The 15,668-nt window shown below is 40.2% G+C and overlaps 1 protein-coding gene across 1 annotated transcript in view; it reads left to right on the top strand.

The window, feature by feature from the left end:
* arhgef37 (Rho guanine nucleotide exchange factor (GEF) 37) overlaps positions 1-15,358 on the top strand; it is a 45,547-nt gene extending 30,189 nt beyond the window's left edge. Inside the window, exons 12-16 of the mRNA XM_079249717.1 lie at positions 693-840; positions 937-1,065; positions 3,656-3,851; positions 4,293-4,462; positions 13,564-15,358. Coding sequence (XP_079105843.1) covers positions 693-840; positions 937-1,065; positions 3,656-3,851; positions 4,293-4,462; positions 13,564-13,782 — 862 coding nt within the window. The 3' untranslated portion in view covers positions 13,783-15,358. The remainder of the gene's footprint in view (positions 1-692; positions 841-936; positions 1,066-3,655; positions 3,852-4,292; positions 4,463-13,563) is intronic.
* Positions 15,359-15,668: the final 310 nt, after the last annotated feature.

Below are 15,668 nucleotides of genomic sequence, written 5' to 3'. Positions count from 1 at the left end.
AGTTTCTCAGTTCTATTCTTTAAAACATCATGCTGATCGCATGACATCAGCATGATGTCATGATGACACGCCACAAAGAGCTCTCTGCTTCCTGGGTTTCTGTATTAAACGAATCGTTTGTCTCCAAATTAAATAACCTGCAAGTATTTAGGTTGTTTAAATTACTCTATGGCAGGACAGAAGTACATTGGCAGTATTGGCTTCAACATTTTTTCTTAATTTATAAATATTTAACTCTTTCCAGTTTTGCCAAGCGGTTTGAGTTGTCTAAACTTTACACTTTGTGTGTGTGTGTAAGTCGCTTTGGATAAAAGTAGAATAGAAAAACTAAATGTATTGTATTTGATACATACAGTTTATGAAACCTTTTGCAGCACTTTTTAGTAGAAACTTTGCTCAAAACCCTGTTTTGCATGATCTGATACTTGTTCCCTGCCCCATTATGGATACCAGGAAGCAGAAAAGTACACTACAATAACTTTAAGATGTCACATGGTAAGAAATGGTTTTAAAAGACATGCCGGCAAAATAAAGACTCAAGATTAAAAAAAAAAAAAAAAAAAAACTTTTCTCCCCAGTTTTTTTCAGGTCAGGCTCTAGGCTTTAAAGGGTGAAGTAAATCTAAGTCTTATGTCGTGTAAATCTATAGTAACTAGTAAAAAGTACACATCCCACTCCGCTTCTTTTTTCAGGACAATGAACACGTTGCTCCTCAATGAACTTCCTCGGTTTAACGGCTTGGCTCTGCAGATGATCTGGAGCATGTTGGGGACATTCAGTTGTTTGCATAAAGACCTTGCTGCAGACATGGAGCAGCTTTTCCAGAGCTTTGCACAACAGGTACATCTTAAAAACCACACATGCATCAACCCTACCAACAAATTATAAATATTCATGTTCCCAGGTGGAGATCAATTTTTTCACATCTCATTGCAGCTCCCTCACAGCTCTCTTCAACCCGGTGCTTTCTGGAAATGGGCGGAGTTTGCTGTGCTCGAGGGTGCGAAGAGACTGGAGATTTTATGTCAAACTGTGGAAGACACGCTCAACGCGCCAGTTGTCCAGGTTAGAGTTGGAATTGTGTTGTTTTACTTTGTTTTTCCGAGTTTGCGAAACGAAGGAAACGTTTTCATTGTGTGATTTATTGAATAGTTTTCATACTACACCGAGCTGGTGTGTAATCCTCATACAAGAGCTAAAACACCAGAAGTACACACTCACCAGCAGACATACATAATCACAACAGTCTCCAGGTGCCACTGGACATCTTGTTTCTCATTCTTCCTTTTTTTTTTTAAACATGAACAACAAATGCTCAAGAAATCTGAGCTTTAAACCCGTTAAGACCGTTCAAGTTCTCTGAAACTATTATCAACCAACCAACATTAGCTAAACCAGGGATGCTTGAGTTCAGTCCTCGTTAGCTGCTAACCTGCAACTTTTAGATTCACCCGTTCTCTAAAGTCTGCTACATACGCCACGAGAAGCAAGTACTTTTTTCTTATCATCAAAGCCCAAAGAAGAAAGTGAAATAATTTTCTTTCTCACGGACGTGGTTGAAGACAGATGTCGACACATCGGACTGGAAGAATTTTTTTCTTGTGAAGTATCGTGTGATTGGTCGGACATTTGAGGTGAGCGCGGTTAACACAGAAAAGCATGAAGCAGACATTTGCGGCTTCCTCATTTTTGCCGATGCAGATAAAATGGATTTGTTTGATAAAACAGCCTATCAAGATGATGAGGAAGTATTACGGCAACAGTTTTATTGAACACACTGACCAGCCGCGTGCACCACCCGCCTTGCCGAAGTTTCTCTTTAAATATGAAAAGGCAGGTTCATTCCACATACAGGCAGACATCACCGACCGGACTGATCCCTTCCCCTCTGGACGAAGCTTCTTGTGGAGGAAAACTGTTTTTTTTCTTCTTGTTTTTGTGACCTTGAGAGTAAGAAAAAAATTCTCTCCTCTGGTAGAGGATGTAACAAGTGTAACACACCCTAATGTCGGGCGGACACTGTGCGATTTTAGAAATCTGACTGTCGGGGAAATGCTCCCACTGCACGACCGGGTTTGTCCCTCGTACTCTATTTGACCCTACGACATGTGTACTCATACTGTACGACTGCTTTCAGCCACGATTAATGACAACCACGACAAGTTGTCGGCGTCAGTCGGTGTGTGACGGCACGACGTGCTCGAGTGTGAACAACGAAAAACAAAGGTCCCTAGTTCCTATGACAACCACAGCGTGCCTGACAACAAGATGGCGAGCGGGCAGCAAGTTGTTGCAGTTGTGTGCGCTGTCTCGTGCACTGAAACGAATAAAAAAAGAAAACCTCGTGTTCTCTCCATAGCTCTACTAATCTCTCTTCTAGCAACTGTGTCCACCGCACACGTCTGAAGTTGGGGTTGCCCGCCATTGTTTAAAGCTCCATTGGTGTGTTCTGCACAGGTACGAATGTAGAATCGTGACGTAACACCACTCACACTGTACGAGCAACGGTGAAAATTTCTGACATGCCAGAAGTTTGATCGGGAGGTCGCAGCATTGTCGTTAGAACGTAGCAGCAATTAATCCTTCCTCGTGAGTGTTCTCACACTGTACGGCTCACGACCTCCCGACCGGACATCCTAACACTATGATGTTTCCACGATGATGCAGCGTGGTCTGCGACAGCAAAATCGTGGTGAAATCCCCTCGAAATCGCACAGTGTCCGCCCGGCATAATGAAATGGCTGAATTCCCTCATTTGCATTTCATTCAGCTCTGCAGATGTCTGATGACAAACCAGCCAATCGAGGACCAGTCAGGCAGTCCTGATTCAGGTGATATTGGTTGGTTGATGTTAGTTCCAGAGAACTTGGGAACCCCTGACCTAAACCTTTTACAGCTGAACATTTCACATTATTAAACTGACAAAAATTACAAGCTACAGCTGGACTTTTTTTCCCCCTCTCTGATGCTTCGAAAAAGTCATTATCAGATCCCCCAGTCACATCCCAAGTTTTAATTTTAATTTAACATAGCATAGATTGATGATGGCGACATTGCTCTGCCATAGATTGTCGTGAGTTTGAACAAAGGGATGGATCAACAGGTATTTACAAGGACACAAAGCAGTATATCCCTTTTTTCGGCCTTATTATTACGTGTATAATCCCTGAACTGGTATTTACACTATTCCTTTACATGCAGTCATGCTTTTGTCTTGCCAGTATTTCTTGCTTTACTACCTTTTAAAAGCCTTTAGGTGTTGCATACCTAGGAAACTTGCGGAACGACTCACATAAATACTGATAGCACTGGATGTGCCCACATCATGTAGTCTGGGTGCAAACAGGCCCGAGCCATCAGAGCAATTATGTCTTCAGCTTTATGGTTTCTTTTTTTATTACAACTTTATGGTAGATGAAAGGTTTGGAATTTCCTCCGTGCTCTGCAGCTTTCTCTTTCTCTTTCTAGTATGTTTACTCCCTCATTGATGGAAATGAATTTAAAGTGATTTGTAACATTAATGGTTTCCAAGTTAAAACAAAAATCTTTCATATTTTTTAATAATCTCAAAAGAGAGAAGTACATTGGTTCAACTTAAGCATTTCTGTTTGCGATATTCAGTCCAGCTTGAACTCAGAGGTTTTGCTTTTGACAGCCTCTCAGCCCATCCTCCCAACGCCGCCTGAAGCAGCTGACGGATAAACACGGTTCTGGAAAGATATACCAGGTGATCAGCACTGTGGTGGCAAGCCGGGACCTGGACCTGAACCTGTCTAGGGGCGAGCTGGTGGCCATCATAAGTGAGATCGACACCCGTGGAGACAAACGGAGGTGGCTGGTTGATGCAGGAGGTGAAAAATGATCACAAACTCAGCTTTGTTTGTGTTGTAGTTATCAGAAACCTTTAATTGGAATTGAAATTGAAAATAAGTCTTCTTGCTAACAAGTGTTTGAAACAGATGGAAAGAGGTTGTATTGGTGTAGATTTTCTAAAATGCAGCACTTTAGTGCCATCTTTTGGCTGAATGCCGTCATTACACTGACTCAGCAGTCGGGGTGTAATTTTTCTTCCCAAACTTAGTCTGCAAGCCAGTCTCATACTTTCAGGTTATTTATTTATTCGTTAAGATTTTTCTTTGAGATATTAGACCAGAAAAAAAAGTAGGATTTAAAAAAAAAAAAAAAAAAAAAAAAAAAAAAAAGACTGTTTACTTAAAATATTTGATCAGGGAAAATGTGTAATTTAACTCCTTCTTTGCATTTTCTGAGTCATTATACCTGTTTATCATCAGGAAAGAGAGGCTACGTTCCTTCCTCAAAGCTCATTCGCTATCACCAAGCAGCAGAGGACCCGCCCCCTTCACCACATCTCGGAGTGCCATTAGGCGGGACCGGACTCAGAAGACACTCCTACACCCCAGAGAGCCAACCCCTACATGTCACAAGCAAACAGTGTTTCCAGGTAATTCAGTGTTTGGTTTATAGTGGCTGCACCAGCATTATGTGTCGGTAACAACAATAACAACAAATCGTTTTTTCTTTTCAGCAAGTTGTAAACGAAAGTGCTTTATAGAAATAAGAGAACTTAAAAATGATTTCATAAACGTGCATGTAATTTTAAACTATTTATAAAATAAGTAATAAAGGGTTGAAAAGAAAGTTTTTAAAACCATTAAAAAGTTCTGCCTCCAATTTTTGACCTGCAAATTCTAGGAACCCCAAGTAAGTCTGAGTGAAGCGAACTTGTGGGTTTGGGGAGAACTTAATGTCTTTAATCTAAGACAGAGCTGTACCATTTAGGGCTCTATATGTTGCCAAAAAAATTTTTAATCTGTGTATTAAACATCTCTGGGAGCCAGAATAGAGGCCAGAGAGGAATTGCAGTGTGTCCGCCCCTGAAAGCAGCAGTCAGAACTACAGCTGGAGGGTTTTGGATCAGCTGAAAGGTATATAGTTAGGTATCTGAGCAACGAGCTGAACTGGCAAACTGCAGTTCAATCTGTACTTGAGAAGCGCGTATATCGGTTTCTCAGCAGCAGTTTCAGAGAGGTTGCTTCCTGTTTTGGCTTTGTTACTTAAAATGTATAAAAACTTCATATATGGCTTAAACTACAAATCTTTGTTTCAGATGACTTTAAGAAAAACTTTCCTGGGTAACTAAACGTTTGAAAGTTGGTCTCTGGGGTATTTTGGACAAGGAAGTATGACCATAGGGTTGTCATCGAGTTCAAAAGTAGAAAATTATAGATAATCCATGTTTTATATTCACAAGACAAGTGTCTTGTTTTATTATTGATTAGTTTTATAAGATAAATAAAGCTGGGCGTTATGACCATTGAAATGGAAAAGACAAAAAAAATATTGGTTTATAATGTTAAAATGTCAATTACAATTTAAACATTTTTTACAAAGTAAAATTTTGAACAGAGTAGAAAAGTAATTAGAAATGAACCTTTGGAGATTTGGTGTTTGTTTGGGAACTTTGACACCTTGATGGTCCAAATTTGACTGACATCCTTTGTTGAACCCAGTCCTGAATCTGAAGAATTGCAGCATCCTGAATGCTGCCTCGTTGATTTATTATGCGACAGCTTAAACATAAAATATACAAAAGGAAAGTGTGAAATTTGAACAAAAACATTGTAGATTCATTTTTTTCAGCTATATTATTAAAACCCTGTACAGGTGACGTAACACTGCTCACATAATGCAGGGAAAGGGTTTCAGGATCACAACAAATAGTTTGAGGTGTTTAGTAGCCTTTAAATTCCACAGACATCCATCCGTGAAGACCCCACCTCACTCTTCAGGACACCCTCAGGTGTTTCTTGTCTCAGGCCATGAATGATAACATGCAAAGGACCGACTGTACTCAACATGAGGCAGGTGGTGATAAACTTCTAGCTGATTGGTGAATACTTCAGGTTGCTGCTGTATGACCAACCATCACACTTTAAATTGTGTGTGTAATTTTCTAAATGAAACGGAACAGAGTGTGGTCTGTTGTCCAGAGTGTGGACTGATGGATGTGACAGCAGTCTGCAACAGAAGCATCAGCCTGTCACGTGTCGGACTGTGTGTGTTTGTGTCTTCGTACATCTGTCTTTGTGAAGACCAGCAGGAGTCGGTTTTTATTTCACCTTGAAGATGATGATTTTTGTATTGGTGGAGACCAAACAGTGCAAGTTACGGGAGAGCATTGACTTGTGATGGTGAATACGGCCGTGAGGCACCTGATAACGCTTTTGGTCAACGAGTGTTCTCGTAGTGATAGAAAGATGGGTGTGTGTTGAAGTGCATGTTTGTGTGTTATTAATGGAAAGGTCCATAATTAGCTGTTTAACCTTGTAAGTCGGTTACTATGTGAAGGGTTGCCAGGTAATTTATGCTATGCAGGGCTGCAGGCTGAGATAAAACTTGATAGTGTGTGTGTGTGTGTGTGTGTGTGTGTGTGTGTGTGTGTGTGTGTGTGTGTGTGTGTGTGTGCGTGTGTGTGTGTGTGTGCATGTTGCCAGATTGATTTACGTTTGTGTCCAAGAATGTGTGAGAAGAGTGTCAGGGCTAGTAAATTTATTATGGCTTATGGGAGTGTGTGCATGAGCTATTTAGTTGAATGTGTGTGTGTGTGTGTGTGTGTATGTACGTGTCGATGCAGGCACAGTCGGTGTTTTGCTCATGTTATGAGGACATGTGCCTGTGTGTGACAGAGATATGCCTTTCCTGTTAAAATGAGTGATTGCTCCAGTGACCTTACACAGGCGGTATTTCCTCCTCCTCCCCCTCGTCCGTCCACCGTGACCCTGAGTCTGCTTGTATACAAAACATACACACCCTGTGTTGTCTGTGTTATTATGTATGAAACGCTTATTTTCATCATCTTCTGTTCTTTAATCAACACTAGATTGTTGATGACAGCTGCAAAAGAACTGAAGCTATTGCTGCGAAGTGATGCTGCACAATATATAGTTGTGCTCATATGTATTCATACCCTTTCATTAAAGACGGAAAAAAAACAGCTGTCTGTAAAATAAGATTAAATCAATTAAAGTAATAATAAATAAAAATTTTATGAAAATCATTCCATTATTTTCTAATTCTGGTTCAATAGAAATATATATATATATATATATATATATATATATTTTTTTTTTTTTTTTTTTTTTTTTTTTTAAAGCAAGCAAATAAGATGATTTATTACATATTAAATCACCAATCCTTTAATGTTTCCGCTCCAGTCAGGTGTTTTCTGTTGCTCTCAGTCAGACTTCTGCACCTGTTGACAGGTATTTTGTCCCACTGTTCAACAGAAAAGTGCTCTAATTTGTCCAGGACCGATTTGTTTGGTTTTTTTCTTTCTTCAACTCAATTAAATGAAAAAACAGTGTCTTATATTACTGAATTATATTTTTGCAAATTTTTAGTTGTTCCTTTTTTAAGTCTCCAGTTGTTTGAGTGACTGTTGTAAATTCAGCCTTTTCTTTAATGAAAGGGGATGAATACATATGAGCACAACTGTATAGAAAATTTTCCCTCGTTGTGGTGTCAGCCTGTGTCGTATACACATTGCAGCAACGGCCTAAACTGCAATAAACAGACCTTATCTGCACAATATAACGAAGTGATGTGATGCTGTTCCAGACACTGCTGTGGATTCATGCCCTGTGTCCATCAATGGTGAATCAAATGAGCTCTGCCTTGATGCCCGCTCCGTGTAGATGTTGGTTTTTTTATTTTTTTTTTTATTTTGTGAGTAACTCTTTAATTACATCCACCTGGTTAGACATCTAACATGCAGCGTTGTTAGGAGGTACAGCCATTACTCAAGACAGCATACAAAGTGGTCATCAGGTTGGAATTAAACTGCCTTTAAGACAATTAATGCACGCTGAATAACAGGACCATGTCACTGGCTCTGATGACTGGAATAAATTATTGCCAGGTTTGACAGAAGACTTGATGTTATCGTACAAGAAATGAATGAATTGTTTTTCAGGCATGTTGGAGGGGTATAACAGTTTAAGTTTGGTTGCGTGTGGACTGGTCAGTCTAAGTTCACAGATCTTTTCTGTCAGTGTTTTCACCAGAGAACTCGCGCACCTTCTGTCCATTCTTGTAGAAGTGAAAGGTAGGCATGCAGGAAATTTTGCTGTGGCTGCTCACATCCTCAGCTTCGTCCACATCCACCTTCAGGAAAACTACATTCTTGTTTGCCTAATCTTCTGACAATTTAACAAACTCCGGGGCGATCCGTGTGCGGGCGATCCGTGTACCGCACCAGGTAGCTGTGAAGTCCATCACCAGCTTGTCTCCCACTTCCTTAAGGATATTATTGAAATCCTCCAAACTTTCCACCTCGCAAACCGTGGTTAAGCCTGTTTTAGGCGTGTGAACAAACGTCGAACGCTCCGTGTAGATGTTAATGGCTGTGGCGGTAGAGCACATGGAGTCAGTAGTGTGATGCTGGAAGGCGGCAAGAGGTCTGTGTGGATCCAGAACAACTCTTGGTTAAAGGTAGCAGCGGTCTGGCTGTTGGGAACTATTTTCTCTACATGACAGATGGACGCACTACAAACAGGTACTCTGTAAGACATGGCAGATACTTGTGCCAAGCACCGAGGAAGAGGCATCAAATTTGTTTGTGTTTTACACCATCTTGCAGTGGCTAACATTTAGAACAGCTATCATCATGAAAGCCTCCTGCTTTCTTACTTACATCGGGACTATTATATAATTATATTATTATATTATATTATATATTATATTATATTATATTATATTATATTATATTATATTATATTATATTATATTATATTATATAATTGTTTTGTATTGCAAAGGTCCTGAAATTTTCAGAAAATACAAATGAGGTATTATATATCCATAAGTAAACTTACTGACAAACATTTCTGGGAAAGAAATCTGAACACTGCAGCCAGCAGGTTTCACAGTTTCTGTGTTTGGTTGGTATATTAGAGTCAGAGGTTTTAATTAGAGGATTTTTTTTTATGTTACCTGCTTCACAAATCTAAAAATGCAATAATCAGGAAAACCTCCACTTTCAGCATATTAATGGAATTAACTTTTTTATAAATCAGACTTTAGATGACACATGAACAAAGCCTTCTGTACAAATTTTAAAAATCAGATCCAGTCAGCCAACGGTGGATTTGATCACATTGTTCAGGATGGAGAGAGCTTTTAAATGATGCAAGGAGCAGTTTGACACCATGGTCAGTATTAAAGCGATTCAAATGTGTGGAAAAAATCTCCTTAAATATGTGTTTTTGACATTTTCCTTTCACTAAACTAAAAGAAAACATGTTGAGAAAGGAAAAAAAAAATCTCAAGATTTACTGAGTGATGAAAAAACAGGTTTTGTCTGCCAGGACATTCATTCATTCATTCATTCATTCATTCTGTGACAACAGAATTTCCCTTGTGGATAAATAAAGTCTGTCTAAGTCTAAGTCTAAGTCTAATTATCCGAACCGTTTAGTCCAATGAAGGGTCGCGGAGAGCTGGAGCCTATCCCAGCAGTCTTTGGGTGGGAGTCGGGGGACACCCTGGACAGCTCGCCAGTCCATCGAAGCTGCCAGGACATGTTTACAAGTTTTCATGTGTTGTGGTTCAAGTATTCATTTGCATTATTGATAACCAGAGGTGGAAATTCCTGGTCCAGAAAGTGAAAGTCCTGTCCGGCAGCTGTTCCGACCAGTCACCAAACGAGCTGAATTTAATGAACAGTTATTTTCCAGGTAAACGAGCCTGTAAGTGAAAACACCTGTTCTAAATGTACAGGTAGATCCAAAAACATGGCAGGACTTTTACTTTCTAGACCAGGAATTACCTCCTCTGTTGATAATGCACTTTTAAATATTAGGATCATAATGAAGTGGTTGTATATTGTGCAACCCTAAATACCCTCAGTTGGTAACAGGAAAACAGAGCAGATGACAAGCTGTAAGAGCAACTTTCTCTGTTGGATTATAAGATATTGTTCTGTTTATAATCGACTCCACTCAGCAGGACTTAAAATTATTTTCAGCCAGCAGCATGAATGTAATCTCCTTTGTTTCTTCACAAAATGCCAATTAGTGGTTTTATGTTTTAATCCAAAAAAAAAAAAAAAAAAAAAAAAGCCCTGAAGCTCATAGGTTTTCTTAAGAAATTAAACCTGAAATCTTCTCTTTTCTTTAGTTTCTAATAACTAAACTGATAGCAGTTTAATAGCATGAAGCCGATCTTGTTATAATGTCAAAACACTGTTTTCAAAGAAAAACTTCCAAGTTGAGCAACGAATCAGCTTTTCATAGTCGGTGTGGTATTTTACTGCAGAATGACAGGACATAGGAGACCCCACAGGTGCCTCAGGTAACCTGGAATTTAGTAGAAAACTTAAATAATGACACAAACCATGAATTGATTTTAATTTTAAGGCTCTGTTAAGATAAAGACAAGCAAAGTCTGGGCATGAATGGGGAAGTCATGGCAACAAAACCATGTAACCAAACTTATTGTAAAACCACAAGATGTGGATTTCATTGTGATTTGTGAATTTGTGGTAATTATAACCGGCAGTCTCGAGCAATTTTATTATCACTCATAAAAACACTTAAAGTTTTTGTATGTAATATTTAGGGTGATTTGTTGTTTTTTTTTGTTGGTTATTATGAAAACACTTGTTTTCTCACCCATAATGACTGAAAACTGGCTCTTAGAGCTCTGCATGTTGTGCTCTTCATTAGCTTAGAGCTGGAAAGGCCACGGTGTGTGCCATGACTACCGGTCTATGTATTAAAAAACACATTTTTGTCAACGTGTGTTTGCCTGGTTCTGAAACCAGTTCAGAATTGGTTTATTTTAAGAAGCAGGGATCAGACAGTTCAGTCCTCAAGGGCCAGTTTCCTGCAGGTTTTAGATGTCTCTCTGCTGCAACACGCCTGATTTAAATAAAGTAGTGTGAAGAAGTTGACAACCTGTTTGATCCATTAGATTTGTTCAGGTGTGTTGGAGCAGGAACACATCTGACACCTGCAGGATGGCAGCTGTTCAGCACCACCCCTATATGTTACTCCTCTCTTTGTCCAGCCTTTATGGCTACACCAACCTGTCTTGACCTTTTATCAACACAAAGAGGTGCTGATTTCTCACACAGCCTTTTTTTTTTTTTCTCTCTACTTTTTTCACCTCCATCAGACGGTTGGCTTCAGCAAATATTCACCCAGCCCTCCAACATGAATCCCTCCTCCGCTGATAGCCACTGTCATGTCACCTTTCATTTCCTGCAAGCTGCTGCTTGGCCATGCTAATTAAATGCTGATTGGTGTAAACTGTCAGGCCAAAGCTAATGTCACAGCTGAGATGAAGGTTTTTGTTAACGACACCGCGCAGCTAGCTAAATTCTGCTATCGGCGCTGCTGGGGCGCTCTGTCATACCAACACAGAGCTCATTAGGAGGCCCTCATTCTGTGCATGTGTGAGTGTAGGGTGATGAGCTGGGATTTGTCAAGACATTACTATTGGGCTTAACCTTTTCAGAGAATTACACAGAGACTTGTGAGAGAGAATGTGTGTTTTTACATTTCTACTCATCTGCAGTCTCCTCATGCTTACATTTTCCTGAGATGAGTAGAAGTGTGACTTACAGCAGCTTTTGCAGAATGGTCTCCAATAGCAACGGGTTGAAAGTAGGGATAATGCTGGACCAGAGAAGAATTTCTGTCACCACTTGGGACAGACAATAAAGATTATAAAAGTAACAAAATGGTAAAAAAAAAAATTGATTTGAGGATTGTACTTCAGGAATACTTTTTGGTGTAAAACATTTTCATGGCTTTTTTTTTCTTTTTAAGTTTGTGGCATATAAATGAGAAGTATGTATCTTCTCATCAGCGGGCAGCAGCCAGTTTACTCTCAGTCTGGAGAAGTAGAAATAATGAGTGATCTTAAGATAAAAGCTAATCCGAGTGAAGCCACAGAAAACACTCAATGCATCTAAAGTAACAAAAGTTGTGTTGTGGATATTTTAAACGTCTGCATCAGACATTTGTTTATTTTCTAAGAATATCTGTGCTTGCAAGATGTCTACCTAAAATCCTACCACTAATATGCTGCGTGTCCGTGTAGCGTGTGTGTTGTGTGTTGGTAAACAGTCAACACCATGTAGACATTTGGACCTCATTATATAAACTCTGTCTGACTTTCTTATGTTGTAAAAGTCCTCAACAGGGATCAGCAACTCTGATCTCTGGGAGCTGCAGGTTTTAGGTGTTTCCCTGCTGCAACACAATATGAGGCCTTAACCAGCATGTGCAGAACTTTAGTCAGACTCTAACAAGTCATAAATTTGATACAACATATGTTTAAATAAATGATGAATGAATGAGTTTAAAGTGGAACTATAATGTACATTTCAGGCTAATTTATTTTTATTTCTGAGACCAGAAGGGCTGGGATTGATGGAGCTATTGTCACAAATAGCTTTATTTACTTCAGACCGACCCTCTCCGTAGGCTGTCAGATCAGTCTGTAGGCAAAACGAGTGGATTGAGACTTTTCTGCATTAAGCCCCGCCTCCCGCCACTGCACTACATCGGGAGCGCGCACCGCACCTGCTTTCGCCGTCATTGTAACATCTCATAAACAGAAGGATTAGGCTGATATGAACTCAATAAAAAAAAACAAAATACAATGTCAACATAGCATACAGCCCTACATGTTGGAACCTGAATCAGACCCGGAAAACAAAGTGGAAAACAGCAACCCACAGCAACGAATGCAGCAGGATGTCTCTCTTTGGTAAACTCACCAGCCATCGTTGGAAATAACTTTATCCCACGTTTTCCACCCGCCTGATGTATTTGTACATGCCCTTGTTAACCAGTAGAAGGTAACCAATCACCGAACCTTATTCCCCGGGACGTCACAAGGATTTCCAAGTAGAAAAAACTCTAAAACGACGCGTTTTTCGTCGCCATGGAAACCGAACGGAGAGAGTGCTGGAACTCAAACTCAAACGTGTTTAGGTGATAAAAAACAGTGCCGTTCACATGTCTGATGAGGATTCAGCACTGTAACACTGTAGAAAGCTCAGAAAACTTGAAATACCATAATAGCACCACTTTAAAGTGGGGTACAACATCCAGCTCACTCTGGGGGGATTTGTAGGCTGGAGCAGTTTCCTTCCCGTTAATGAAACAAACATCCACAAAAATAACATTTGAGGTTGTTTTCTTCAGCTGACTCTGGAAGAAACTTTCACACCAAGCTGAACTGAAGTTGTCAGCCTTAAACATTGTTCCCAGAACAAGCCAACATGTGAGCTGAGCCCAAGATTAAAGCTAAAGCTAACTACCTGGAGCTAAACAAACTCAACTCTGCGATGTGTTCAAATCTTCTCTTTAGAAAACATAAAAAGCTTTGATTTAAAAGGAGCAACATAACTTTTTATCCAGCACTGCTTTCATGGCATTTAATTTTCTCTTCACGTGTCGTCATGAAGACACAGCAACATTCATGATTTAATGTCTTTGACTTGACTTTTTTTTTGTTTTGGTCTTGTAGGATTTTGCAGCTTATGATTTCACTGCGAGGGGAAACCACGAAGTTTCTGTTCGGGCCGGGGAGTGCGTCCGAGTCCTGGAGCGCCACGACAAGCGAGGGAACCCCGAATGGAGCCTGGTGGAGGCTAGTGGTGGTCAGAGAGGCTACGTGCCCACCAACTACCTCCGTGTCATGCCTGTGGGGATGGGCTCACCGGTGGGTTTCTTACCCAACCTCTAGGAGGAAGCAAAGAAAGCAACTTTTTTTATTTCACTGCTTAACAAACAGCATGTTTTGACGTCTTGGCCATGAACTTTCATTTTCATAGTCTGAATGTGTTTGTGACCAGATGTCAGTGCTAGTAATGGCCACCGTGTGTGCTCATACTGAAGTCTAATAGTTGAACATTCAGATTCACATCTTTTCTTGATGCAATTTACTGTGCGAACTAGTGCAAGTAAACAGAACAATCTACTGACGTCTACCGTTTACTAAGCAGGGCTTCTCGGCTTGTTTTAGCCCACAGAGTAACACTAATCCTGCTTCTTGCAAAATCAGAAACATGGTTTTAGAATCTCTTGTAGAGGTGAAAGCAACCTTAGTTTCACATGATAATAACAATAATAATAGTAAATAATAAACATTTGGAAGACAATAGGGCCCTGCCATACTTCGTATGGCTCGGACCCTAATAATAATAATAATAACAATAATAATAATAATCGACAAACAAAATGTTTTTTTTATCTATTTCTTCCACAAGCTGCCAGTTCACCGTCAGAAAGTTGTCGGCTCATATCGCTGAGATGTGGGGAATAAAAGGCATCTGTTCAGAGCTCCTAATGTCGGTGCTTCTCCGTCTTTGTCTAACTGGCACATGTGGCACACTGGAGAAGAAGTGAAGGATGTAGCAGCTGGGGATCTGGTTGGTTCTGGTGTCTTGTTCATAGAGAGGTACAGACTCGCTGGTATCTCTTCTGCTTGTTTCCAGTCTGATCATTTCTTGATAATTAATGACTCATCCAAACTGAATGAAGGAGAAAAGTTTGGGAATGACCTTGACTCATTTTCCTCATCGGAGGAAAAGGACAATTAAACTGAAAAAGACACAACATGTTCCTGTTAGCGGGCCTGTGTGATAGTAGGATAACATCAGCACTGAGACAGAGAGAGTAAAGGGTGTGTGTGTTTGTGTGTGAGATGTTTGATATGAAACAGCGCTGACAGGTGATTTTGGGTGTATATGTGTGCTGGGTCTCCCCCACCTCCTCACCCTCACCTGGGTCCAGGAGCAGCACTGTATTGAGACTGACAGGTACAGCGTGCTGTCATCATCTCAGACTGTGGAATATGATGTTCATGTAAAATATGTCTCAGGCTGCATAGGAGAGGAATGCAGCAGGATCAGTGGGTTGGGAGATGGAGATGTAAAAAGAGAGAGATGTTCTGGTACAAGCGTGGTTTGGTTTTAGTTTTAGTTCGATCATAAACACAGACTCCATTTCATGTCCGTTTTATATTTTAATCTCCTTTCTTGTGTATTTTCTATTTTCAGACAATTGTTTGGAGTTTTTTAGTCCCGACTCTTTGGCGTGTGTCTTCGTCGTCGTTGCTCTAAATTTTCAAAGCAGCTGACATCTTCCTGAAGGGGTGTAATAATCCTTTCCTTTGTGTGAACTGGCAGCTCACTGGTAGAGGCCATGTTTCATGTCAGTCAGGTGCAGCAGCTCATTAAGGTCTGCAAGCTTTCTTCCATCTGTAGGCTCATATGAATGTTTGGACTCAAAAAAGGGGGGTATTTTATTTTATTTTTTTCTTTTTCAAACAAAACCTAAATACAGATACAGGAAACTGTATCTCTCCCTCCAGAAGTGGTGATCTGATATTTTCCTGCAGAGGTTTGTAATAAAAGGTGTGAGGAGGAAAAGTGAGCGAGGACGAGACAGCGGACAGCTGCAGCATTTCCCTGTTAGTGTGAATTTATGTCTCACTCTTTATTTTTCCCCTCATTTCCCATAAGCAGATTAGATTTGGTCCTCCCCCTCCTGCTGTGATGTTGTGTCCGAATCCTCCCAGCCCCTCGCTACACTGAAAGTGGGATCCATCAATCAGGTTCTAAATCACGG

This window comes from Telmatherina bonti, assembly GCF_933228915.1.
Source record: "Telmatherina bonti genome assembly, chromosome: 12".
Taxonomy (NCBI): domain Eukaryota; kingdom Metazoa; phylum Chordata; class Actinopteri; order Atheriniformes; family Telmatherinidae; genus Telmatherina; species Telmatherina bonti.
The sequence above is the reverse complement of the archived record's forward strand: the minus strand, read 5'-3'. Positions and strand labels throughout refer to the sequence as shown.